The sequence below is a fragment of the Lepus europaeus genome, chromosome 12, assembly GCF_033115175.1.
Source record: "Lepus europaeus isolate LE1 chromosome 12, mLepTim1.pri, whole genome shotgun sequence".
Classification (NCBI taxonomy): domain Eukaryota; kingdom Metazoa; phylum Chordata; class Mammalia; order Lagomorpha; family Leporidae; genus Lepus; species Lepus europaeus.
The window spans coordinates 72,398,762-72,425,746 of record NC_084838.1 but is presented as its reverse complement, the minus strand read 5'-3'; the positions used below and the strand labels follow the sequence as shown (position 1 = coordinate 72,425,746).

Here is a 26,985-nt window from a genome sequence, read left to right as displayed (position 1 = left end):
ACTTCCCTTCTCAAACAGGTTTCCTAGCCTGTGACAGCAGAGCAAAAATGCAAACAGTGTAGCACTAAAAGTTAAATGAGCTAGGAGACATGAAATCTTAAAGCAGTGCTTGGCCGACAACAAAAAGCATTCCATTGTTTCTCCATGATAGTTGAGATGATCTCAGTAAAACATAAATTGAACTGACAGTTGAACTATGAAATTTGCTTGTCTCAAATGGAAGGATTAACCCAATGTCTAACAGCGTTTAGTTGCTCCCTAACTGGTTCCTAATGCTTCAGAGACAGACTTTCAGGCCAGAGCCCAGCCTTTGCACTTGACAACTTGGAACTTCTTCCTTAGCACTCCCTTGTGGTCTTTTGCCTCATATAAACTCTCTTCCCTGTAGGAAAATGTCTTTGCTGACTCAGAAATCTCCCTTGTCCTAAAAGAAGTTTTAGTCTATGAATAGAACGATTGGCATTAAAGGAGCAAACAGAAGAAGAGGACTAGACTAAAAATAAATGGCCCCAGGAGTGCCAAAACAAATGAACTGCAGAAATTCCAGCAGATACCAACCACCCTTATACTCCAGTCCTGAGACAGGTGAAGGCCTGGTCCTGGTGGCCCCAGCAGCGTAGCAGCAAGAGCCGGTCCATGCAGACTGAAGGGCGTGCTGGGTCTGATACCCAGACAGGCTCTCCATGGGCATCTGTGCTGTAGCGCTTCTGCCAAGATGCCACTCAGAGTCTTCCAGGGAAGTTTGGAGCTCATCCTGAAGTCTTGGTCTTCACTCTGAGGTCTTTGCTGCATTCCTTAGCTGAAGCTTACATAGTATTCTTCCATGTTAACCCTTGCAGGGACAGTTAGACAACGGCAGGCTGACCTCTCTATGCATTAAAAACCCTGAGTTTCTGGGAGCCAGTAAACTACGAACGTGTGTGGGTAGCAGCATTTACTGTTTAGGTAAGCAAGGCTCCTGGGACACGGGTGCCTTGATGTAAGTTTGCAGTCTGATTTCATCGATAAAAGTGGACAAAGTGAGCGATGCATGCACACCTCGGGGAGTTCATTCATTACAACTTCAAGTTGCCATGAATAGGTGCAAATGACTTCCAGTGCCCTTGACCCAAAGGGACAGAGACATTCATTCTAAGTATTAGAACTAGATGGAAACCTAGACCATTTCGTTTCTACACTTGATCTTAGCCAAAAGGCCAAGAAGCGATGACCATTTCATTTCTTAAGGCAGAAGAACCATTTTCATACTAGTATGCAGGATTTCAACATTCAAAATAAAATTAGCTTAATCGAAGCAGAAGTGTGGCTCCTCCGCACCCCCCTCCAAGAGCCCCTGCCTTCAGAGCCTTTCCCCCACTTCAACCACTCCCTCACCGCTGAGGCAGTTCCCACAAGACCCTGTGGCTTTGAGGAACAACTGAATTTTACTCCAACTTTTCACTAGGCACTTCTGTTTCTTTGAGACAATGATTGGCGTCAAAGAATGAAAAGAACTTAGGGTGCAGATGACTTTAAGTTCAGCCTGTTCCCTTTATGAAAGTATAATACTGAACTTGAGACTTAACATCGCTGATAGAAAGACTACAAGTTCACAGTCCTGTAATCCCCGAAGCTTTGGAAACGCAAAGCTTCTTAACTCCTTGGGTGCTTTCTGCTTCATGGGACCTCTCTACAGTGGCGGTCCCAGCCGAGTACCACCGTTGGAAAGGGAGAACACTTTTGTAACTTGGGAGCCTTCCAGTCAGGTGACTGAGCGCTAACCAGTACTAGGGAGTACTTTCTGCCTCAAAACAAAGTGCTTAGGGAGCTATGAGGCATAGCCGTAAAGCTTCAGGTCCTTAGCGGCCTCTCTTGAGAGGGTCCTTCATAGAGCCGTCAAGCCTTCCCACCCTTCCCTGAGCCCACTGCTCTCTTCAGCTGGGAGGGCCATTTTAGTAGCACACTGGACTCCTAATGCCAGCTGAGTGGGAAACAACTCGAGGTAGGGGGGTGTGGGTGTGAAGGTGAAGCAGCATCATGACCGTCAGGCAAAAGGTAGGTGAGATGGACACATCTTGGATAAGAAAAGGTAGAAAGGGAACCTCTTTGTGCCTTAGGGTAGTGGAATTAACACTAAGAAAATGCTAATCCCTGTCCTGAGCCTGCTCAGTATATACTCTTGCTGCAGAGCTGCTGGGATTTCAATATTGTTTGTTTTGTCACTGTTGGTAGCTTGCATAGTGCTACTAAATTCAGTTAACAGTGGACTGCCTGCCTTAGGGTATTGTATTCACATTTGAATCCCAAGCCAGCTATGGTGTCTATAAGCTCTGTATCTTCAAATTCATCTGGCGACAGGTATTTGGCCTAGCAGTTAGGATGCCAGTTGGGACACCTGCATCCCACATCAGAGTCCTTGGGTTTGAGTTTGGGCTCCTAACCCAGCTTTCTGCTAATGCAGACCCCAGAAGGCAGCAGGTGATGGCTCAGGTACTTGGGTCCCAGCCAACCACATGGGAAGCCTGGATTGAATTCTAAATTCCCAGCTTCAGCTCAGCCCAGTCCAATCCCGGATATTGCACACATCTGGGCAATAAGCCAGTGGATTCAGGAGCTGTCTTGTCTTGTGCCTCTTTTGTCTGTCAAATGAAACAACCAAAAACTTCATTTTTAGGGAGATATTCCAGGTGCATAATGCTGAAGTACAAAATCACCCTTTGACATCAGCTTTTACATCTGAGTATGCTGATAAGGTTCTGTGTTTGACTATGTAGAAATGAACTCAGTGTTTTTGTCTCACGGTGACTCGACCTTTGGTAACTAAAATCAACTCTCCATTGCCTTTCAGCCCTCCATGGATCCCTGCTGCAGCCCCAGTTCTCTTCCCAAGCATATTCATAGCCATGCTCTCTGACTTTATATTTCTGTTTTAGTGCTCAGAGTAGATTCTTATCACTCCAGTTGACCTCAAAGGCATTGAGGAAACTGAACTCAGCAAACAGCCTCTGGAAACGTGCACCCCCAGCATGGAGAACATGCACAGTACTTGCATGTTAAGAAGACAGAGGCAATGGAGCAGAGGGGAAGAGACAGGCAGGTGCCTCCTGTCAGCAGTCCAAGGGGAAGCCTTTAGCCTAGTGGTTAAGACACCTGTATCCCGTGTCAGAGTGCCTGGGTGGAATATCTCGCTCCAGCTTCCTGTTACTACAGGCCCTGGGAGACAAGGGGGATGGCTCAACTAATTGGGTTCCTGCCCCTGAGGTGGCAGGATCTCCGCTGAGTTCCTGGCTCCTGACTTCAGCCGGGCCCTGTCCTGGCCATTGCAGGCATTTGGGGAGTAAACCAGCAGATGGGAAAATGCTTTCTCTGTCTCTCTAGTAAATACGTTAGTTATCGTAGTTTGGCACACACACAAAAGACTGAAATCCTTGCAGTTTTTCATAGCATGCATTTTGCAACAACTTTTTTTTTTTTTTTTGACAGGCAGAGTGGACAGTGAGAGAGAGAAAGGTCTTCCTTTGCCATTGGTTCACCCTCCAATGGCCGCTGTGGCCGGCGCACTGCGGCCAGTGCACCGTGCTGATCCGATGGCAGGAGCCAGGTGCTTCTCCTGGTCTCCCATGCGGGTGCAGGGCCCAAGCACTTGGGCCATCCTCCACTGCACTCCCGGGCCATAGCAGAGAGCTGGCCTGGAAGAGGGGCAACGGGGATAGAATCTGGCGCCCCGACCAGGACTAGAACCCGGTGTGCCAGCGCCGCAAGGCAGAGGATTAGCCTGTTGGGCCACGGCGCCGGCCACAACAACTTTTTGAAGACCCCCCTATATGCATGGATTTCAAATGCTTTTTGCAAAAAGAAAAAAAAAGAAAACCCTTATTTCAAAATTGCATTTTCTACAAAACTTGAAGTCCCCTTGTATAAAGACAAACAGGTGCTGCTTCCTAACAGCCATCACTACCTTCCTCTTGTTCTCCATTCCAAATTCCTGGTATCTTACATGTAGATTGAATAAATATTATGGAACATAGATAGAAAGTGCCCTTAAGCCATACTGCTTTGTAGCTGGGTCCTAGCTTGGCTAGTCTTTGGGGAGGAGAATGGTAGGTAGGGTTTTGCAAACGGTATCTATATAGTACCTCAGAAGGTGATCACATCTGTGTGGTAATCCTGATTCAGACCAACTCAGAATCTCGCTGGGAGTTAGTCACAAGGCACAGAATGCTTCCAGACAGCAGGGAGGAGCCGATGTAAGGGAGACCAACTGCAGTATTGTGCACACAACACAAGCGTCCCAGTCTGTGCTAGTCTCTCTATTATCCCTGCTTACGCCAGCAGGCCACAGCTGCAGAGGCTGAAAGGTGGCAGGAAATGGCAAGACTTCTGCCTACAAACCTCTGTGTAATCAACCCCAACTGTAAGAGTCTACTGGCTTTCTTGAGAACTTGTGTACATTTGCTTTGAGCAGCCACATCTGTGTCATTTGTCTCGTATCTCGAAGAAATCGCACCCTCCAAAGGGACATCACTGTGAATGATAAGAGATACCTGCCCAGTAGCTGTGCCAGGCACAAAACTGAGTGTCCTGCTTAACAAGTCTTAGTTCATACTGTTGTGTGACTTAAATCTCCAAACACTGAGCCTGGGAAAACCGGCGAAAGCCAGGTCTGTGTGTCTAGCACGAAATTAGAAGTGATCTCCCTTTGCCTCTTAACTATCTATACTTGCTTGACACTTTTAATTTTTCTTGGAGCTGTCATGCAAATGTGGTTTTCCAACTAGACGTCAGTTTCTAAGATGTGGAACCGTGTGTTCAACCGCAGTTTGTATCCTCGCCTTGCTGCCCGTTCTTCATCTCTTTTGCTTGTAATGGGAACATTATTCATGAATAATAGTAGGGATGTGGATAAGAAACCCAGTAAGGGACTAGGATTTGGCTGTGTGATTATTGCAACACAAGAGGCTGAAACAAATGAGAGCGGAGTCCCTGGGTAGATGTAATGCCCCTTTGGACAGAGTGCAATCTGGGTTCCTTCTATCTTGGCTCCCCTGACCTGAGATCATTCTTCCAGCCACCACGCCTAATTTCAGACAAAATAAAAGGAAAGAAATGAGGCTTCTGTGTTTTTTAACAGTACAGTCATGGCATTGCTTAGTGATGGGGATATGTTCTGAGAAGTGAGTCATTTGGTGATTTTGCCATTGTGTGAACATCATAGAGTATACTTACATGAACCTAGATGGTATAGCCTATTACACACCTTGGCTGCATGGGACAGCCTGCTGTTACTAGGCTACAAAGTTGGGCAGTTTCCATACTAAACACTGCAGGCAGTTTTAACAGTGGTTTGTAAACATCCCTAGAAATAAAAAGTGCAGTAAAAATGCAATATATAAATAGAAAATACACAGCCGGCGCCACGGCTCAATAGGCTAATCCTCTGCCTTGCAGCGCCAGCACACTGGGTTCTAGTCCCGGTCGGGGCGCCGGATTCTGTCCCAGTTGCCCCTCTTCCAGGCCAGCTCTCTGCTGTGGCCCGGGCGTGCAGTGGAGGATGGCCCAAGTCCTTGGGCCCTGAACCCGCATGGAAGACCAGGAGAAGCACCTGGCTCCTGCCATCGGATCAGCGCGGTGCGCCGGCCATTGGAGGGTGAACCAATGGCAAAGGAAGACCTTTCTCTCTGTCTCTCTCTCTCACTGTCGACTCTGCCTGTCAAAAAAAAAAAAAAATAGAAAATACAGTCCACTTGTATAGGGCACTTTCCATCCAGGGAGCTTGCAGGACAAGAAGTGTCCCTGGGGGATTCAGCAGGCGCTCAACATGAACTCCTGTATGTAGGCTACTGTAGACTTCACCCACTGCACATCTAGGGTACCCTCAATTTGTATATTTAAAAAAAACTGCTAGTAAATGAACTTTCACTGATAGTAACTTCTTGCCTTATAAGCCTTACAATTTTTTTGGCCTTTTGACACTAATAAAAACTTGGCTTGAAACACAAAAACACTGTCAAGCTGCACAAAAAGATTTTCTACTTTCTAGCCTTATTTTATAAATTATATTCTATTTCTAACCATTGTTACTTTTTAAAACTCTGTTTAACAATTCACACACAGACACACACACACGCACACGCACACACACACACTGGGCCTCTGCCTCTACAGAGACAGGATCATGCATCCCGCTATCTCCTATGTCCACATCTGTGCTATCAGCAGGATCTCAGGAGAAAGCACAGGCAGGGAGCCATCGCCTATGCTAACGAGGCCTTCACATCCTGGATGGCCTGCCGGACGCGGTTCTGGAGCAGGTGTTGTGCTTTTCACAACCGTGTCCATGGTGGTTTGCTTAGTGTCTGTTTTCATAGATGTGCATACAAACTGATATTGTACCGTGAATGCTGCTCTTCAGCAATGGATTCGGGGCCACATTTTTAATGTTTTAAGGAACTTACTGAGGCCTGCAGAAGTTTCTGCTAACCCTTCGCCGTGAGTTCTCTTGGGGGTTCTTTTTTTTCTCATGCAGTTTGCTTCACTCCTACCTGATCTTCAGCTATTTCCCGAGGCACTAGGAATCTTTCAGCTCCGTTATAACCCCATGGTGCCACAGATGCCTATGCCGTCCATCATGACCAAGGTCTCGTTAATGCAACTCTGCTTCCTAGAACTTGTATATTACCATTGCTATTTCCATTCCATAAGCCAGAACTCAGACTCTTGGCTATCCCTCCCTGCCAAAGAGGACGGGAAATCTAGTGTCTAGCCATAGCAAGTGCCCAGCCAGGCGCTCAGTGACTGTCAGTTGCTGCCTCGAGACCCTCCCAGCTCCGGCCCCCAGCCTGCCAAGTCTGTAGCCGGCCCTCCGAGAGGGTCGCTCCCCACGGGGCTGGAGTAACTTGGCTCTCTAACCCGTCACCCTCTTGTGTTTACTTTGCTAAGTGTTCCTTCCTGATTCTAGGGAGAAAAACCAAGTGCGAAGCTTCCCAATTCCAGTGCACCAATGGCCGCTGCATTACTCAGCTGTGGAAATGCGATGGCGATGAAGACTGTGCCGATGGCAGCGATGAAAAGAACTGTGGTGAGTGCAGAGTGTGCTGATCTCACTTGCCACCTGCCTTGCACTTACACATTCTACTGAAATACGATGATGTTATCTTGGTTTCTGCAAATGTTCCGAGATTCTGCAAATAAACTCCACTCCTAAGAAACACTGTGACCCAGAGTCCAAAGAATCTCTACTTCCTGGTCCAGAGGGATATCATTGGATGTTTGACGCGGGGTTATCGACTTGAGCGTGCAATGTTGCAGGCAGAGTTCCTTTCAAATGACAGGACCTGGTTTATCTTAGATCAGGCAAACGTGTGGTCTAGGAAGCTGGGGGAAGGGTTGGGGAGGACCAGAAATAGAGGCACACAGAGGACTGCTTAGAAGTGACTTTTTTTTTTTTTTAATTCTCAAATGGTTCTGATCCCAGAAATCAAAGAAAGCATGGATACCACAAAACCCCCTACAGTTTCAGAGGGTTGATTAACCCCTGACATGGAAACGACAAGCCAGCACAGATCAAAGGTCAGATAAGGATTCTTTGTATAGTTCTCTGCCTACAATAGTGGCTAATTCTAAAGCATTAAGCAGGGCGGAAGACAGTGTCTTCCCAAGAGAATAGGAATCTAACCTCATCGCCATTGATCAGCATCTGTCAAAAGATCCCTGCAAGAAACGCCTGTGTCTGCAGTCTCTGTAGCCTCATGTCAAGGTCACATTTAGGTACCTGGAATACGTGCTGAAGTTTGCCTATGACCCTTTTGTCCTTTGTTGTACAAATCCTGCCACAGTGTTGTGTGGGACGATCGGTGCTAGCACTGTCATGACTTTTTGAAAGATGTTAAATGCAGATATTCAACTATAGAAACTAGAACTACGGAGGCCAAGCAGGAGCGAAATGTAGGTTTCGTCACCGGCCATCTTCTCTGCCCTTACATACGTCACGCATCATTACAATGCCTCATGTCTCTGAGCCATACCATGTTTGTTTCCATGCCGATATGCAGATCAGGAGCTCTTTCGGAATCATAAAAAACCCATTCCACAGTCTCGGGGAAGAAACTTATTTCTAGCCTCAGGACCAAGAATAGTTCTCGTGTGCAATACTTTTCCATCATTTACATTTTTAACACCAAGATTTTAATCTATTCCACAAGACATTGAGTTCCATGCTATTTCTGGGTTACCTAGGTGATGTGGTTCTCTCACTCAGGGTTTCACTGGAAGGTCCTCATTCCTGTTAACTCTTCTCTTCTTTTATCATCAAACCAAGTCAGTAGAAAATGTCCTGGGTCATCACTGACTTCTTCTGGGGTAGCCTTTGCCCAGACACCCTCTGCTGGTCACATGATAGGGGAGTTTTAAAAGAGGAGGAGGTGGGCATGCACTATATTAAGTCAGTCATTCAAAGTGGGGAAAGCCAGATAGGTAAGTGTGCTGTAGAATATTTGTGGAAAACGGAATTAAAAGATATGTTTATTATGGTGCAAAAGAATCTGACATCCATGTTTCATTTTTCATAGTACCTATTGCCCATGAGGTTCAAAAGACCCCTTCTAGTCACATTGCTGCCTCCCAGAAGTGAGGGGAGACGGGGAAGTGCAAGCATCACTCAGGGAAGCTCTGAGTGCGGATTCTGGGGTGTCCCCTCTATGAAACAAAAGCTACACAATTGCTGAAAACCTCCAAAGCCACCTCCTATTTTTCCTAACCCTTTGATATGGAATCTGCTTACAGTTTTCACTGGGCCCCTTCTTTTAAGATTTTATGTATTTGAAAGGCAGAGTTACAGTCAGAGAGAGGGAGAGACAGAAAGATTTTCCCTCCATTCTTTCACTCCCCAAATGGCTGCAACAGCCAGAGCTGGACCGATCTGAAGCCAGGAGCTTCCTCAGGGTCTCCCACACGGGTGCAGGGGCCATCTTCCGCGGCTTTCCCAGGCCACAGCAGAGAGCTGGATCGGAAGTGGAGCAGCAGGGACACAAACTGGCGGCCATGTGGGATGCTGTGGCTGCAGGCTGGGGCTTAGCCTACTGTGCCACAGCGCCGCCCCCCGCTCCTTCTCGAAAGCACATCAACTTGACTTAGATCCCATAAGCTGTGTATGTCTATTGGTCCCAATAACTCATTCTTTCCTAAGTGTGAGGCTGAGCTGCTTGTTCTGTAACTTGGATGTCTTCAGTATGTCACTGGCAGTTCTCTCCCTCAGTGGCACATCCAGATTTTTACCCATTTTTTTACCCTCCCAGTTTCTCTGCAGATGAGAGATGAACTCCCGAGTTTTGTCTGTCCTAATTTGCTTGGCTCACTTGTTTTACGGCCATTCTTTCACATTCTCGTGACATTTTCTGCTATGTAACATCATGCAGTCTCCTTATAATTCGTTCCCATACTCTGTCTTTGCAACTTCTGAAGAATACCAAAGACTTCAATTAAAGCAGCTAACCTCTGGCCTCTTCCTCCGCACTCCCAGAACACAGGGTTTAGACAGCACTGAATCCATTCACACTGGGGTCTGAACATTTGGGTGATTCTAAGAGCAAATGTGGCCTTTCTTGTTTCCTTGGCTACGCAATTTAAGGAAATGAATAATGCCTTGTGAATCATCCGACTTCGTCAGTGTCATCTTGAGTTCTGGACCCTGACTATCATCACAATCTCTTCACTATTTTCAGCTACACCATAGAGTTCTTCCCAGGTTAAATCCCTAACTTTGTAAGTCTTCAGCAAATTGTACACTTGTAACCGAATTGCTGTCACTCAGTATCTGTGTGAGAGTATTTTCAGAGGAAATTCAGGTGGGAAGGACAGGCACACGGGTAAGGAAGATGGTCTGACAAAGATAAGCCTAGGAAAGCCTGGGTGGCTACTTTGGCAAACTCTTCCAGCTCGGTGATTTCTTTGTGGGTAGGGTGACCAAGCCACCTGGTATGCTTCATAAAGTCTTGGCCTGTGCTTATCTTCCTGGTATAATTAATAGTGTGCCCTTCCTACTGACACTGTCCCAATTTGGACAGTGTAATTTGTTGTATTATAACCATAAGTGTAGGGGAAAGGCCTGCCCCAGGAAGAATTAGCAGTGGAATGAATACCTTGCCTTAGGCTGTTTTAATGCTAGAGTTATGGATGTTAGCCCTGGCAGCTTCAGTACTTTTCAGCTGGCTGATGTTAGCCAACCCTTTGGCTGGAAGGGCTCAGATGTCATCGGCCTTGAATTCTAAGTACACCTATCTCTTTACACCTGCCTTTAAGTCACCTTCCTTTCCTACTGGGTGCCTTCCTGTGCCTCAGCACACTGCTGGGGGCAGCCCTACTTGGTACTGGAATTTGCTCTTCTGTAGCTATATTAAATGGATATGTTCAGTTGCCCTTAGAATAGGGTCTTCATGAGTTTACCTTGCCGTAACAAAAGTACAAGAGACTGAATAACTTAAACACCAGAAATTTATTTCCCATAGTTCTAGAGGTGGGGAAGTCCAAGATCAAGGTGCCAGCAGATGTCTGCTGAGGACTCTCTTCCTAGTTCATAGATGGCCTCACATGGTGCAGAACAGAAAGCAAGCAAGCCAGCCCTCATGTTCTTTTCATAAAGGCGCTAATCCTGTTCATGAGGGCTTCCCCCTTCTCAAAACCCCTGCATCTAATCCCATCACACCGAGAGCTAGGATTTCAACATGTGAACTTGGGGTGGAAAGAAACATTCAGTCCATAACAAACAGGACACTATAACCTCGCCAGGGGTTGGGATGTTTGGCTCTTTTACTGCTGTGGTTGGAACATGGTTTGTCCCCTCTGAAACTCATGTTGAAATATGACTTCCCGTGTGATGGTGCTGAGAGGCAGTGGAATATTTAAGAAGGATTAGATTCCTGAGAAGCACTAAGGATCAGGTTAGCTACTGTGAGAGCAGATTGTTTTATCTCTTCCATATACCACTGCTTTCCATTCCACTTTACCACCATGGCATGGCACAGCACAGAGCCCTCACCAGAAGCTCAGTAGATGCTGGCACCATGCACTCATACATCTCAGCCTTCAGCCTTGAGAGCCAAAATAAACTTTATGAATTATCTGTTATAGCAAAGGAAAATGGACTATAAAACTTAGAAAGTACTTGAGTGACCTGGAAGAAATTCAGAAAGAGAATTCAACTGTTACTTAATCTCTCAACATTTAAAAAAAAAAAAAAGAAGTTGATTGTCGGGTATCCCGAGGCTGTAAAATAATGGCCCATCTTTGTCTGATGGGGCCACCTTGGTCTTGGCTTGACTTCAGTATCCTTCAAGTCTCTCAAATGAATGGTTTCCTCCTCTGGAACAAAAAGAATGTTTTTTTTCTCCCAAGTTGTCCTGGATTTTGCCAGTTGTATAACCATCAACTCATCTTTAGTGATGGAGGACAACACACTAAAATGTAGTGTTAGCTCTGATGTGAAGGGAGTAGGTCTCTTGTGTGGGTGACTTCAAGTTTAATCCTCTAAATAAACTTTTGTAGTAAAGAAGACATGTGCTGAGTCGGACTTCGTGTGCAACAATGGCCAGTGTATTCCCAATCGGTGGCAGTGCGACGGGGATCCTGACTGTGAAGATGGTTCTGATGAAAGCCCAGAGCAGTGCCGTGAGTGTGACTTGCTTTGGACTTCAACTTTTCCAAGTCGTCGTTGTGTGTCTCATTTTTCTAAGCACTGTTGTATTTACTACCTGGTGTTGGTTTTCCTTTGCCTGCCTTAAGGTTTAGGCCAATTGACTCCAAGGTCAGTCGAGTTATTAACAGTTGATTAGTCTCCTTTAAAGAATGTTCTCCGTGGTCTAACAAGACTGACATTCTCTTGGGTAGCTTCAATATTGGATATTTAAGACTGAAGCCAGCAGATCTGATTAAGAACTCCTTGACTAGGTGCATAGATTTCAAATGTTGGGTAATAATGACTCTGAGCAGATGGTAGTCTGGTCCTGGAAGCTAAGTCAAATTGTGAAGGTTCCCTATGGGACAAATATAAGCTTTTAGAAGCAAAGCTTCCCATTGTATGAGAAAGCTATTACTGAATAGGTAAAGTGTCTAATAATAGGGTGATTTGGTGATTTTAACAAGCATGCAACCTACTAAAACAATAGGTATACATATGAATGTTTCTGTCCTTGGGCGAATCTACAGTCAAAAGTCTATGAGGCCATTAAGGATCATGGTTTGGGATCATGTAAGTTGAGGTCATTTGCATGTCAACCTAAAGAAAGTCTTAGAGTTCTTTTTGAGGCAGTCTCTGGAGGATTGTTGAAGTCCTTAAAGAGGAGGGGTACCATGAAAAAAGTTTTGATCCAGAATGTAATTATAAATGAAAATAAAGCAGGAAAGACGACAAGGGTGTTACTTTCGATTTTCTAGGTAAGAAGTCAGGGTGTAGTTGTACCATTAGTCAAGTCAGGTGAGTTAAAGACCTGTGAATTCAAGAGAGAGTCTATAAAAGATTCAGCCTCAAGTTTTAGTGGAGAATGATCTGGTGAAGTTGAGAATTAGGGCATGTCCCTGCTCTGCAAGATGTAAACATTAGGACACGATGAGGGAGGCTTATAAAGGAATTCAGGCAGTGGAAGATTTCATAAGTGTTAGATCAGCTGGCCTTTAAAGAATTTGGGGTTAGGTGATAATGTCTGCATATGGCCACTTGATATCCAACAGATAAATAATGGTCCAGGAGCAGGCCAGCCAGCAAACTTTACTGTGCCAAGTAAAACAAAAGCCAGAACTGAGCACACCATGGAACCTTGAAGGGGTGACATGCTCAAGGCTCTTGGGTGCACTGCCAGGTGGCATAGATTGGCAAGGCTTCTAAAGAGTGGAGCTGCTGAGCGATCTCCCCAGGCCTGGAGTACCGAGGCAGATCTCATCAGGGTCCAGGCCACTGAGCTACAGGTGTTACCACCTCCAGGCAGCACAGGGAGTCACCAGTTTTGAGGCTCTTTTGAGACTGTATATCATCAACAGATATGAGAACATGCCGCATAAATGAAATCAGCTGTGGCGCCCGTTCTACTCAGTGCATCCCAGTGTCCTGGAGATGTGATGGTGAAAGTGATTGTGACAGTGGAGAAGATGAAGAAAACTGTGGTAAGAAGATCAGTGTTGAATGGCATTTCCCAAAGACCCTTTTCCCCCCAGAAAGGCGGGCAGGGGAAGCCGACTTCAGCATGAAGACACAGTTGCCTTGACTCACTTTTCAGTACCTTCACTATCTGCTCAATGACCTGTCCTCATAACAGCTCAAAAACTCTGAAAGATGCTCACGTAGTGACTGACCATTGCTTGGTGTTTCTTTTAGGCAAATAAAAAGAAGAAGGTAAGTCCATCAAGGCATTTATATGTAGAAGTAGCCCAGTGAAGCAGCACTCGTGTAGGCTTTCATCTCTGTTAGGACAGTAATTCATGGGCCTTCCTCAGGTTGGCTCAATAAAACTAGAAGGTATTCATAATCCAAACTAGACTGGCACATTGCAATAAATTACTTGAGTATCAAACAAGCTTTTCTTATCCCCCAATGTTGTAAAATTTCCAAAAGTTCAATTGGCACAGAAGCAGGAATTAACATCTTGCTGGGAACTACCCCCAAGAAAAGCCTACCCAACCTTTGTCTCCTGTCACAGAAAGCTAACTCTGTTTCCTATTCTTTCATGTTTCTCTTCCTGGAAAATCTATAATAAAGTGTTACATGTCAAAGGTGAGGCCCTGGGAAAATCTCTAGGTTGAACAAACATTGCTTTCAATGCTCTTTCAAGCTACCGCCCTTTTTATAGGGCCTCTAAAATCTACAGCTCCCAAGTGTGACAAGCGTGGGCCTCCTGACACAGTAGGATACGAGGGAGCTCAGGAACTTTACAGGTGAAACACCAGTCTTGGACATAGAAGTCACCTCCTTTGAGGTCAATACCACTGCACCTAGTCTAATGAGTTTTAGTGTTCAGTCCTAGAGTTGAGCTTTATGGATTGGCAAGCCCTGGAGCTGCCAAGTGTTTCCCATGTAAATCTAGTCTTTGCTTCCCAAGAGAGTCCTGGTCTCCATCCTAATTGCCACCATATTGTGACCTTAATAGTATGGCAGGACTTAGAGTACAAACTGGCTAGTATGACTAGCTTATCGTTATGAGCATACCTGGTTGCTGGATTGTGATTTTAGCCCTAGGAGTGACTTTTGAAAAATGCTGAGTGTTTAAGTGTTTATTTCTGATCTTCGTTTAAAGGACCAAAAAGGAAGAGCCATGTATGGTGGCATGTGGCTTGCTTCTTTTTGTTGATAGTGTCCTAATGCTTGTTTTTGAGGGATCTTCAAAAGTTCATGGACAGTATATATTATGAAAAGCTTATGCATGGATTTCAAACAATTCACACCATGGTAAACATTTCTTACTTCCATTTCCATGTACTTTTTGAAGTACCTTCATATTATCTCACCTGTATACCTAATGCACATGATACTCTCAGCTAGTGGGCCAATCTGACCTAACCAGCAGTATGCTAATAATAGGGATAGCACAGTCTCTGCCTTCCAAAATGAATTCTCGTTATTATTTGTTATGGATCACTGTCCCTTTATGAGTCAATTGTGGTTCTCATCAAGTCTTCAACTCTTTTCTTGGTTCAATATTTCCGGTTTTAACTTATTTACAATGTGCCTGCTTTTTTTTTTTTTTTTTAAATACAGTGAGGCTGTTTGCTAACATTCCAAGAACTTGTTCTTCATATCACTCCACTTTAGCTTTTAAGTTAAACTAGGAAGATAAGAGTAATGATCAAAAATTGGTAGATTGGATTTGGGGCTAAGAGTCTTGCAGGGACCAGTCTTGATGTGTTTTCCATGGGACCTCCTCTCTCTTGCTAGGCAACGTAACGTGTAGCTCTGACGAGTTCACTTGCTCCAGTGGCCGCTGCATCTCCAGGAACTTTGTGTGCAATGGGCAGGACGACTGCAGTGATGGCAGTGATGAGCTTGACTGTGCCCCGCCCACCTGCGGCGCCCACGAGTTCCAGTGCAGCACCTCCTCATGCATCCCCATCAGCTGGGTGTGCGACGACGACGCAGACTGCTCCGACCAGTCCGATGAATCCCTGGAGCAGTGTGGCCGCCAGCCCGTGATCCACACCAAGTGCCCTGCCAGCGAGATCCAGTGTGGCTCTGGCGAATGCATCCACAAGAAGTGGAGATGCGACGGCGACCCAGACTGCAAGGATGGTAGTGATGAGGTCAACTGTCGTAAGTAGCTTTGTTAATCAGCATGGCTCGTTCGGTTGTCTTCCACGTGTCAACGGGAGATGGCGTGGCTGGCTTCACCCCGTGGTATTCCCTCCTGTTGTAGCTTCTCGAACCTGCCGACCTGACCAATTTGAATGTGAGGATGGTAGCTGCATCCATGGCAGCAGGCAGTGTAACGGTATCCGAGACTGTGTCGATGGTTCAGATGAAGTCAACTGCAAGAACGGTGAGTCTCTTCTCGTCGTTCAGGAAAGGGGCAGCTCCTCCCATCAGACCCACTAAGACAGTTTGCCTCTGTGTTTCTCTTTGTAGTCAACCAGTGCCTGGGCCCTGGCAAGTTCAAGTGCAGAAGTGGGGAATGCATAGATATCAACAAAGTGTGTAACCAGGAGCAGGACTGCAGGGACTGGAGTGATGAGCCCCTGAAAGAATGCCGTAAGTGAAGGGCTGCCCAGGCCGGGGAGCTGGGCCCTTGGATGTGATCCAGCGCACCCCATGTTGGGAGCCTGTGGGATGCCTGGTCAAATGTTGAGTGAATTAACCTGCAATCATTAGGTTTAAGAATAAGATTTTATGGCTTAAAAACGCAGGGAGTTGCAAACTAGTTCATTACTGACCTTCCTTAAAGCTAACTAGTCAACCTCAGAGAAACTTGAACACTGCTTTACAAACTGCTCATTTGCCAAAGAGATTGGGTGTATGCCTTCCCCAGTCCTGAAATGCTTATCTGTAGAACAAATGGTTAAGTCTTAGAAAACGTGGGGGTTTGATCAGACCAGCTAGGTAAGTTATCCCAAACAATATGGATTTGAAATGTGAATAAGACAGATGTTGACTGGGAATACCTTGGCACATGACTTCACTGCATTTTTGTTCCAGATGTAAACGAATGCTTGGTCAATAATGGCGGATGTTCCCATATCTGCAAGGACCAGATTATAGGCTACGAATGTGACTGTGCGGCTGGGTTTGAACTCATAGATAGGAAAACCTGCGGAGGTGAGTGCAAGAAGAGAAGCTGACCCCAGCAGTGTGTTGGGAAAGGGCAGTCTGTATCTAGTAAGGTATAGGAACAGCAAGACTAATTGTAATTTCCCTCCTAGATATTGACGAATGCCAAAATCCGGGAATCTGCAGTCAAATTTGTATCAACTTAAAAGGCGGTTACAAGTGTGAATGTAGTCGTGGCTATCAAATGGATCTTGCCACTGGCGTGTGCAAGGCAGTAGGTAAATGGACTTGGACTGGTGTTGCACTGGTACCTTTATGAGTAAGTGCTTATAAAAGGTACAGCCAGTGACTACAATAATCAAATAGTATTTGAGAGCAGGGCTACTGACCTCCTGGTGCAGTAGTACAGGTTATAAAGCAGACTGAGCCCCAAACACTTGCCTGTCTTGGTCCTTCCTTTTGCATATGAATACTTGGGAGAGTTTCAGACTTTCTGTTTCCATGAGTGCAATTTACGTAACTTGCTCATCAGCCACCTGGCTGTGGAACGCGCTAACCTGGGGACTGCATTCCCAAAGAGTGGGAAGCCCTTGCAAGTCCCAGGGCAGGAACTCCAGGATGGGTAGCGCTGTGTGTTCAGCACTGCCTTTATTTCTGAAGTGCTCCTCTGCTGAGAGGAGGTGACTTAGAAGGACCTTCCCTTCTTGCAGCCAACCTAAGTAAACCTGACTCCTGTCTTGCAGGCAAAGAGCCAAGTCTGATCTTCACTAATAGAAGAGACATCCGCAAGATTGGCTTAGAGAGAAAAGAATACATCCAACTGGTTGAGCAGCTGCGAAACACCGTGGCTCTTGATGCTGATATTGCTGCTCAGAAACTGTTCTGGGCGGACGTCAGCCAGAAGGCCATCTTCAGGTAACTTGCACTTCCGTTCTTGCTGTCTTGGCATAAGTCTTGGGCATTTGCCCTATGGGAAGGTTTGGAGCAGTCTCTCTTGGCTGTGGCTCCAAGCTAGCAACTAAGTACCTGGGAATATGAAATCTAATGCAGATTCTTCCATCTTAAATTTCTCTCAGTTCCTAATTAGAAACTAACCACTGTTGACGAAGTAAAATCTGGCTACAGCCATCACGCCCTAACAGATCGTCATTCCTCATTTTCTCCCATTTCTCTAGAGTTAGTTGAGAACTTTCCACTGTTACTACAAGTAGAAATGGGGTTGAATGCTTCTTCTTAATAGGAACTATTGAGACTCAGATGTGTTGTTACTGAAACAAATAGCTTCACTTAGAATTTTGTTGTGCCTGAGTATAGAATATTTATCAGCGACTAGATACCCTGTGATATTACTAGCTTAGCATCAGTAAGCAGCATGGTTAAAAAACATGTGTGATGAGCTATGGTATTCTAATATCCTTTCTACACAAAGTCATTGACCATTTTGCAAGCAAAATGTCCGTTCTCTTGGCTCTAATGGTGACACACTCTTAAATTTTTTGTGACCTATTCTGTTTCAGTGCCTCAATTGATGACAAGGTTGGTAGACATGTAAAAATGATCGACAATGTCTATAATCCTGCAGCCATTGCTGTTGATTGGGTGTACAAGACCATCTACTGGACTGATGCGGCTTCTAGGACTATTTCAGTAGCCACCCTAGACGGAGCCAAGAGGAAGTTCCTGTTTAACTCTGACTTGCGAGAGCCCGCCTCCATAGCCGTGGACCCACTGTCTGGGTTTGTATTTTTGTTTTCTGTCCCTTAGCCCTTAGGATGTTATCTGTGTAGGTCAGGGGCTTTCCTCGTATATGAATTATTCCTAAAACCTCAAGACTTCTCAGTCCCTGCCCCACAAAGGCAGTAGTGCCACAGTTGAGTGACCCTGGGACAGCCTCATCTATATGACAGGTCCTGCTTGTCTGACTCCCTTATGTCTGACTGCTGGTTGACATTCAAGAAACAACATTTCTGGATTGATGTGCACCAAAAGCCATATCTGGACCCTTATGCCCACCCAGCTTCCATGCAAGTGATATTTTTGTCTGAACACCTGGCTGGGTTAACTCTGCACATTCAAACCTGAATCGCAGCATAAAGAGTAGGGATTTTGAAAAAACTATTCAACAATTTCACTTAAAAGTACACATTGTCTGAAAGTCCCATTAACACCAACAGACCTTTCTAGAAACATTTCACTGAAGGGTGTCCCTAAATTGCTACTAAGTAACAGGGAAAGGCAGGTGAGGGAGTTGACCAAGGCTACAGTCATCCCAGGTGGCCCCCATGAAGCCTCGGTAGAGTACAGGCAGGCAGCCCTTACTATACTCCTTAGAGCGTAGTCATCTCTCAAGCCTTGTAAAGAATTGGCCTTTAAAAAAGGAAACAACATAATGCCTTATGACCTTGAGCTGAAATTTTTATGTCAAACTGATACTGATGAATACAGTTACTAGTGAGCTTATAGATTCTTAGTGTTAAATTTTATTTACCCAGAACATAACTTAGATCCTTTAGTGTTACATATTTGTCTCTACAGACATTCAGTCCCTAGAACTTTCTGCTCATTCTTTAGGCTTTTCTTGCGAGCTACAACTTTATTCCTTTTAAACCACTAAGGCTTATTATTTCTGATCGAATTCTTTCTAGATTTGTTTACTGGTCAGACTGGGGTGAACCAGCTAAAATAGAAAAAGCAGGAATGAATGGATTTGATAGACGCCCACTGGTGACAGTGGACATCCAATGGCCCAATGGAATAACACTGGGTACGTAAGTGCTTCCTTCTCTCTTGCCACTTCCGCTATCTTCATTCATCTCCAGAGTTAGTTCTGGACTCCACAGACAATTCTTCTGGTTCCTTCCATAAGGGTAATTCTAAAAGTTCATGGAAAAAACTATGAAAAGGTAAGTATTTTGGTGCAAAGAAAATTGAAATCCTGCATGGTTTCTTTCATAATATGCATTTTTCATGAACTTTTGGATATACCCCTGTGTAGTGGTAACTGTGAGTGAGAGCAAGTGAATAACACAAGTAGAACAGTTAACAAGTTACATGCTCCATCATTACTGGCCTGTTGTCCATAGGGGCTTAATATGTGTTCAAATTCAGTCTTAGGAGACTCATACTAAATACCTTAGGCACAGGTGCCTTAGCATTTCCTCTAACACTTTTCTTCTGGTTTATTTGGGGAGAACAACAAATAACCCACTTCTACTACTTCCTGTCAGCTGACATGTCTAAAGTCAGTTACTCTGCGAATCTTATTTACCATCAGTTCCCCCCAATTGAATGTAAGTTCAGACTGCTTCCCAGGGTTCATGGGGACCCTCCCCTCCCTACCCTGGCTCATTGACAACTTTTGCTAGAGAAGGAACCATGAACGTGAAAGTAGAATATTCTATTGCCTTAGGTATTTTAAATGGAAGTCAGAGCTATAATGGCTTATCATACAGTGTCAATTCTTTTCCTACCTAGACCTCATCAAAAGCCGCCTCTACTGGCTGGACTCCAAGTTGCACATGTTATCGAGTGTGGACTTAAATGGCCAAGACCGCAGGATAGTACTCAAGTCTCTGGAGTTCCTAGCTCATCCTCTGGCACTAACAATTTTCGAGGTAAGATGTGTGTCTCACATCTAACTGTATACCTTTGACTTTGCCAACATGTTGCACATTTTGAGGAGAAAGAATGGATGTGGGGGAAGAAGGCTAGGGAAAGGGAAAATGACCTGAAAAACTGTTTACACGTAAAACCTGGGAGAAACTAGACGTATGAATTGCTTGAAGCACTTCAAGGAGCCCGGACTTACTCCTCTTACAGCTTTACATCTAATGTCCAAGATCCATACCCAAAAACACAGTCCTCTACTGGCCAGTGAATAGCAATCATCTTAGATAATGACTTCATCTTAAGTGTACGTGCTAATTGGGGGGGTTCTGTTTTAGGATCGTGTCTACTGGATAGATGGGGAAAACGAAGCAGTCTATGGTGCCAATAAGTTCACTGGATCAGAACTGGCCACTCTAGTCAACAACCTTAATGATGCCCAAGACATCATTGTGTATCATGAACTTGTGCAGCCATCAGGTAACCTGCAGGAGCCCTGTCCTGGATGACCACCGTAAGGGCACAGCATGACTCAGAAGTAGCAACTCAACTTCAACAGGGAATCGTTGCCTCCTGTACCCCTCCTCAGACATGCCACACCTGGGCTCTGGCATCTTTCACTTATGTCTTAACCCAAAGGGCTTTACAACTTCAGATGTGATCTTCCTCCCAGCCCTGAGTGTCACAGCTTTTATTGGGTTTGTAGGTGGCCAGGTGCTCCCTATGTCTGCTTGCATCGTCTTCCCTCTATAGTTGCTTGTGTCCAGTTCTCTTCTTGAGAGGACGCAAGTCATTTTGGATTAGGGCACATCCTAAGGGGCTTATTTCAACTTGATCTCCTCTGTAACTACCCTGCCTCCAAATAAGGTGACACTCTTAGTTCCTTTGTAATAGCACTTTAGCATGTGAACACTAGGGTGGAACACCATTCACCCCTAATGTTTACCTCTCCCTGTGACACAGCTTATATAGGATTGCGCAGATTCTTGGTAACACCTTGTCATATTGTGCCACGCTCAAGTTGCCTGACTGGTCCAAGCAGTCTTCTTATATTTCTCTGTAACTGAGTCTGCTTCTGCTTCATAGAAGCAAGGCGAGACAAAGCCAAGGGAACTGAGTTTCTCTCTTTTGAACCTTCCCTGTAAGCCTTGACCAATAATGACACTCCCCTGCATGCATTTGCTGTAGGCAGAAGTTGTAGTCTGCCTCTAAGCACCGTCTCTGAACCTGGTGTCCCTAGCACATGCTTCCTGCTCTTCAGTAGTCAAGAACTGCATTGACGTTATGGCAGAATAGACAGGTCTGAATTCCTTGGGACATAAGGAAAGATTCAAGTTTGCTACACCTAGAGCAAGGTTCTATCTACAGTGCTGTTGGATACCTATTCTTAAGGACTTTTTTTGACTAGGTAAAAACTGGTGTGAAGAAGACATGGAGAATGGAGGGTGTGAATACCTATGCCTGCCAGCTCCACAGATTAATGAACACTCTCCAAAGTATACCTGTTCCTGTCCCAATGGGTACCACCTAGAGGAAAATGGCCGAGAATGCCAAAGTAAGGACTTTTTTGTTTTAATCACAAGCAAGACATACAGCAGGCAATGTGATAAGACGCTAGCTATGAAATTTAAGAATTCTGTTTTAACTAAAATTTAAAATAGATTTGAGAACGTATCTGTTACTGTTGCATGTCATCTGTTCATGTCAAATACTTCAGAACTCACTTTTATCCCACTTCAACATTAGATAAGTTTATAGATGACCAAAGTGTCAATATTCGTCATATGTATTGGTACCAATTTAGTCCTGAAAAAGCAGTTAGCTAGCCAACTTACAGATAATTAAACAGTGTTCAGATTTTCCTGCAAAGAAGATAGAGTGAATTATGCTTCAGGAACATAGGGACAACAAACTTCATGGCCTCAGTGGAGGACACCAGCTTATTTGAGTTTTATGTTCTTAGCTTTTGATTCAATGGCGAATTAAGTTTTCTTGTTCTGATCAAGGAACTCACGTGGTCAGGTTTTCTTTCGCTTCATTCTGGGTCCATGGCAGGGACTAGTTCACTTGACAGAGACAGTAGTTGCAAGACAGTCTGGTATGCCTGGTTTACCAGGGCATCCTGACAACATTTCTAGTAACTCCCAGGAGCCTCGATATTTAGGGGGATCATTAAGTGTGGCTGTGCACCTTTTTGAACTGTCAAATTCCAAATGCTGACTGTTCTGCCCCAAGTTTGATGTATCTCTGTTTTGGCATGAGACTGCCGTATCTCTCAGTTTTGATACACCCACCATGTAACTTAGTTCAGCAGTGGTTTGTGTATTTCCCCTGGTTTGAAAATAACCTTTTGCATGGCTTGTCTGAACTGAACAGTTAGCCACTCTGGAACCTTGGCATTAACCAGGTTCTTGGTTTTTGTAATTCAGGTACTGCAACTACTGTGACTTACAGTGAAACAAAAGATACCAACACTACAGAAATTTCACCAACTAGTGGACTAGTTCCTGGAGGTATTGGGTTCAGTACTGCAAACTGTTAATCTCAACTAACAGCCACACTCTTTGTATCTATAGCTTAAAATTAATGCGGCCTTAACTCTTAGTTCTGCCCCTGACTGATAACCTATATTTAAACTCCGAAGACTCAGAACCTGCATATCTTAGCCTGACCTGACTTATTAAGGTTTGTGCGAGATGATTGTTAGTGAATGGCTATTCCAGTATGTGACCAAAGTGCTTCCGTGCTAGAGTTTGTCCTGGTATACAATTTTAATAGATGCTGAACATTGATACTGGGTACAAGGTGTGAGGCTCTCTAAGGATGAGTAAAATTACTAAGTCTGAATTTAGGTCATTGTAAACCGATTCCTTATATTCCCCTGTAGAGATCAATGTGACCACGGCAGTCTCTGAAGTCAGTGTTCCCCCAAAAGGGACTTCCGCTGCCTGGGCCATCCTTCCTCTCTGTGAGTAGATCCCCTCTACATCCCTGTCTGATCAGCTGCTTCGATGCTAGATGGATATTTCCAATTCTGCACAATGCCCTACACTGCAGCAGCCCTTGTGACACTCAGTTACACTCCCTCCCTCCCCAATATGGTACACTCCATCAAGGGTCCATGCCTTCCTCTTCAGTGCTGGCCTTAGCTCAGTATCTGGTAGGAATCAGTGTTCACATGAATGGTGCCTCCTGCTTTCTCCTTGAGAGTTGTTAGCCTGGCTTATCCCCTCTCATAGTAAGTCGGTTTAACCAGAGTACTGTCCCCTTTAAGATATGTATAATGCTGTGGTGGGTGTCTGGTGCACCGGGGATGCCTGCATCCCATGTCAGAGTGCTTGGTGCAAGTCCTTGTCTCCCTGCGAGACCTCCCTGTGTACCCCGGAAGGCAGTCAAATATTAGGTCTCCACCACCAATTTCCAACCCAGGGCTAAGGACCTCTAAGGCTATTATCAGACCTGTAAATTTGCAGGCGCTCAGCTACACACCAAACCTGAATAATTCTCCAGAAGCTTCTGCCATTTTAATTCAGGCAGCACCACTTAGTTCGACCTCCTGACCTACTGATATCCCAACTTCAACTTCCCGTTATCCTAACATCATAAAACATGGAGCCTTATTAATGTCAGTTATTGTGGATTGCTGCACATTGCCCTGTTTTGCATGTTCTCAAACTAGACCCCACTCAGTCACCTCTGACCTCTCTCAGTGCTCTTAGTGATGGCAGCAGTGGGTGGCTACTTGATGTGGCGGAACTGGCAACACAAGAACATGAAAAGCATGAACTTTGACAATCCTGTGTACTTGAAGACCACGGAAGAGGACCTCTCCATTGACATCGGCAGACACAGTGCTTCTGTTGGACACACGTACCCAGCAGTAAGTCCACTTTCTGTCTTTGCATGCCTTGGCTTGAAGTAGAGCTGTGGGAGAGGGAACCACTAACCTGAGCTGTGGCTAACCAGGCTGGAAAGAGCCCTTGGGATCTCGGCATTACCACACACTTCATCTGCCTCCTGAATTGTGGACAGTCTAGCCCACACAGGTCAGCGCACTGATAAGCATCCAGCCCACACAGAATGACAGATAGGCCATGGCAGGGCTGGTGGTGTGGTGCAGTGGGTTGAGCTGCTGCCTGCGACACTGGCATCACGTATCGGGAATCCCCATTTGAGTCCCAGCTGCTCTGTTTCCAATCCGGCTCCCTGTAAACGTGCCTGGGAAAGCAGTGAAAGGTGGCCTAAGTGCTTGGATGCCTTCCACTCATATGAAAGATCAGGATGGAGTTCCTGGCACCTAGCTTTGGCCTGGCCCAACCCCAGCTGTTGTGGCCATTTGGGACATGAACCAGCAGATGGAAGGTCTCTCTGTCTCTCTCTGTCCCTGTCACTTTGCCTTTCAAATAAATAAATCTTTAAAAAAAAATAGGTCAGGTGCTCACATACTATTTGAGATATTTGTGGTTATTGAAATGACATGTAAATATCAGCATGAACCAAGAAGCTCCCTTTTGAACTGGGAAATCTGTTGCCTACTCTTGTCTAATTTAATTTTAATTAAATTAGCATATCACATATAGGGGAGCTGTATTAAAGGCAGTGTACTAACATTCACTTAGCCAAAATTACTCAATGCTTTACTCAGAAAGCTCCCATCCCGCCGAGCAGAGCTTTGTGTCAGCCACAGTTAATCACTTCTTCTGATGAAAAGCAAATGAGTATTTGGCCATCGCTAGGAAACAGGCCAGACAAGACAAGTGCTAAGCCCTCATCTCTGAAACCCTCTGAAACCTGGGACAGTGGTTAGTTCATGGCACACGTGTGTTTTCACATTTTTCTCCAAGACTTACGATCCCTAAGTAGAGCAGTCAGAATCAGGCATGCTCTTTTCTCTACTAAATAGGTATGAGCTGAATACCTCTTATCCAAGGTGTTCCAAATTTTGAATGTTGTTTTTTTTTTTTCTATTTGGGAATATTTGTATATATACACATACAGTCATACAGACATATATAGAGAGAAATACAAAAAATTAGATTGCTTAGGGATAGGACCCAAGTCTAAGATGAAATTCACTATGTTTTATATATATATATATATATTATATATATAATATATATGTCTTATACACACAGCCTGAAGATCATCTCATCTGATATTTTTAGTGTGTTTGGACTGTGCACCATCACATGAAGTCAGATGTAGAATTTTCTACTTGTGGTATCATGTCAGTGTTTCAAATGTTTCATATTTTGGAGCCTTTTGGATTTCAGATTTTTAGGCTGCAGTTGTTCAGCCTCTATGACTGAATTCAACTTAAATGCCTGAACGATGCAATTAATACTATTTTGTTTCTGACACACCTTCTAAGTACTCCGGATTGTTGAATGACCGACTCAAAAGCAAAGTCCCTTGCAGAGACCGGGGCTGCCACTAGTTAGTAGTCACTAGGCTCATCCCGTACTTTCTCTTTTCTGCAGATATCAGTTGTAAGCACAGATGATGATCTAGCTTGACTTCTGAGACGAGTCGTGACCTCTGAGGTCTAACCCAGTAACACCCCCCTCCGGAACGGTAACCGGGCCAGCAGCTGAAGTCTCTTCCTGCCATCTGGAAGAACGTCAAGATATCTTTGCGTGGATCAAGCTTGTGTACTTGACCGTTTTTATATTACTTTTGTAAATATTCTTGCCCACATGCTACTTCAGCTTTGGATATGGTTACCAAGTATCTGTAATCTATGAATTTCTAGACAGTATTGCCGCCTCTGGCCAAATATGCACTTTCCCTAGAAAGCCATATTCCAGCAATGAAACTTGTGCTATAGTGTACACCACTGTACATACAGTGTATAGGCCACCTGTAAATACTCCAGAGAACAATCACTATTCTTAAGCACTTTGAAAATATTTCTATGTAAATTATTGTAAACTTTTTCAATGGTTGGGACAATGGCAATAGGATAAAACGGGTTACTAAGATGAAATTGCCAAAAAAAATTTGTAAACTAATTTTGTACGTATAAATGAACTCTTTGACCTCAAAAGGAGGTTTACAAAGACTGAGTGTTCAAACTACTGTATATTTCTTCTTTTCAAGTGCTCAAAGATTAAACCAAGCAGCGTAACCATGGTTTGTGCCTATTCCTATAGGGTGAAGTCCTCGAACGGCCTGAATAGTATGGAATGTTCTCTCTCCATGTATGAGCTGTCACTCCTGACATTGTATAAACCCGTCATTGGGCTAGTTTCTCTTACAACCAAGTACTAACAAAAGAACGAGGTACCAGTTGACGTTTGGTTGTGATAAAAAAGCTCCAGGGTCTTATTTTGCGAAAGTTTAGTTTAGTCTGTATCTAGAATTCCTCTTGCGTGGGAGAGAATTCCTTTCTTTATTAACATGTTTCCTAATGTGGAAATATATGCTCTGATTTCTATGAATTCTACTTCTTCGTGCTTAAGTCTGTGTGTTCCATGTTCTGTCATTACATGCAGGTCAAGGACAAGTGCCTTCTGAGGCATGGGAAGAGGGTTTGTCCTTCGGAATGTCTAGACTAGCTTACCAGGAAGGTGGCTAGGGAGGATAGCAGGTGGCAGCATTCTGGTGCCATCTGAGGCAGTGGTTCTCAGTGTACTCCAAGGCACAGCAGCATGCATCACCTGAGAGCTTGTTGGAAAACCTAAGTGTGCAGGCCTCTTCCCAGACCCGAATCAGAAACCCTGGGGGTGGCACCCAGGAATCTGTATTTTCAGGTCATACTGAGGTTTCTAAATAACTAAGGTTTGGGAAACACTGTATGAGCTCCTCTATTTTTGGGCTGAGATAAATGATGGATTCCTTCTGTGGACAGTTTCTGGAACTTTGAATGTGAAGAATAGAAAAGGAGTTGGAATAGAAGAAAAAGTGGTGTGGGTAGTTGAGTGAGTTTTCTATCTGTCTGGACCATCCCTCCCTTCCTGTAAAACCTCAGGATCCCTGGAAGCAAAGGAGGTGGGATGCACCACGGAAGGTTGGTGATTCCCCTGGGACTGATGCAGTAGCCAGGTAATAAAAAGATGTTTTGAGTAGTTAAGTGGGTTGGTGGATGACTCAGAATTCACTTGCGTATGGAATGTAAGGCAGTTGAAAGTTTGCTCCTGACCAAGAGAAGGAGCCCAGTAACT

At 44.7% G+C, this 26,985-nt stretch overlaps 1 protein-coding gene across 2 annotated transcripts in view; it reads left to right on the top strand.

The window, feature by feature from the left end:
* VLDLR (very low density lipoprotein receptor) overlaps positions 1–26,262 on the top strand; it is a 34,937-nt gene extending 8,675 nt beyond the window's left edge. The window contains exons 2-19 of one of the 2 annotated variants that reach the window (XM_062208341.1): positions 6,938–7,057; positions 11,518–11,640; positions 13,006–13,128; positions 14,894–15,265; positions 15,369–15,491; positions 15,578–15,700; positions 16,145–16,264; positions 16,369–16,494; positions 16,960–17,131; positions 17,734–17,952; positions 18,862–18,980; positions 19,691–19,830; positions 20,161–20,302; positions 21,231–21,377; positions 22,252–22,335; positions 22,710–22,790; positions 23,533–23,702; positions 25,303–26,262. In XM_062208341.1, the coding sequence (XP_062064325.1) occupies positions 6,938–7,057; positions 11,518–11,640; positions 13,006–13,128; positions 14,894–15,265; positions 15,369–15,491; positions 15,578–15,700; positions 16,145–16,264; positions 16,369–16,494; positions 16,960–17,131; positions 17,734–17,952; positions 18,862–18,980; positions 19,691–19,830; positions 20,161–20,302; positions 21,231–21,377; positions 22,252–22,335; positions 22,710–22,790; positions 23,533–23,702; positions 25,303–25,338 (2,540 nt within the window). In that variant the 3' untranslated portion in view covers positions 25,339–26,262. The remainder of the gene's footprint in view (positions 1–6,937; positions 7,058–11,517; positions 11,641–13,005; positions 13,129–14,893; positions 15,266–15,368; positions 15,492–15,577; positions 15,701–16,144; positions 16,265–16,368; positions 16,495–16,959; positions 17,132–17,733; positions 17,953–18,861; positions 18,981–19,690; positions 19,831–20,160; positions 20,303–21,230; positions 21,378–22,251; positions 22,336–22,709; positions 22,791–23,532; positions 23,703–25,302) is intronic. The other variant, XM_062208342.1, reaches the window with a different exon arrangement.
* The last annotated feature ends 723 nt before the right edge of the window (positions 26,263–26,985 follow it).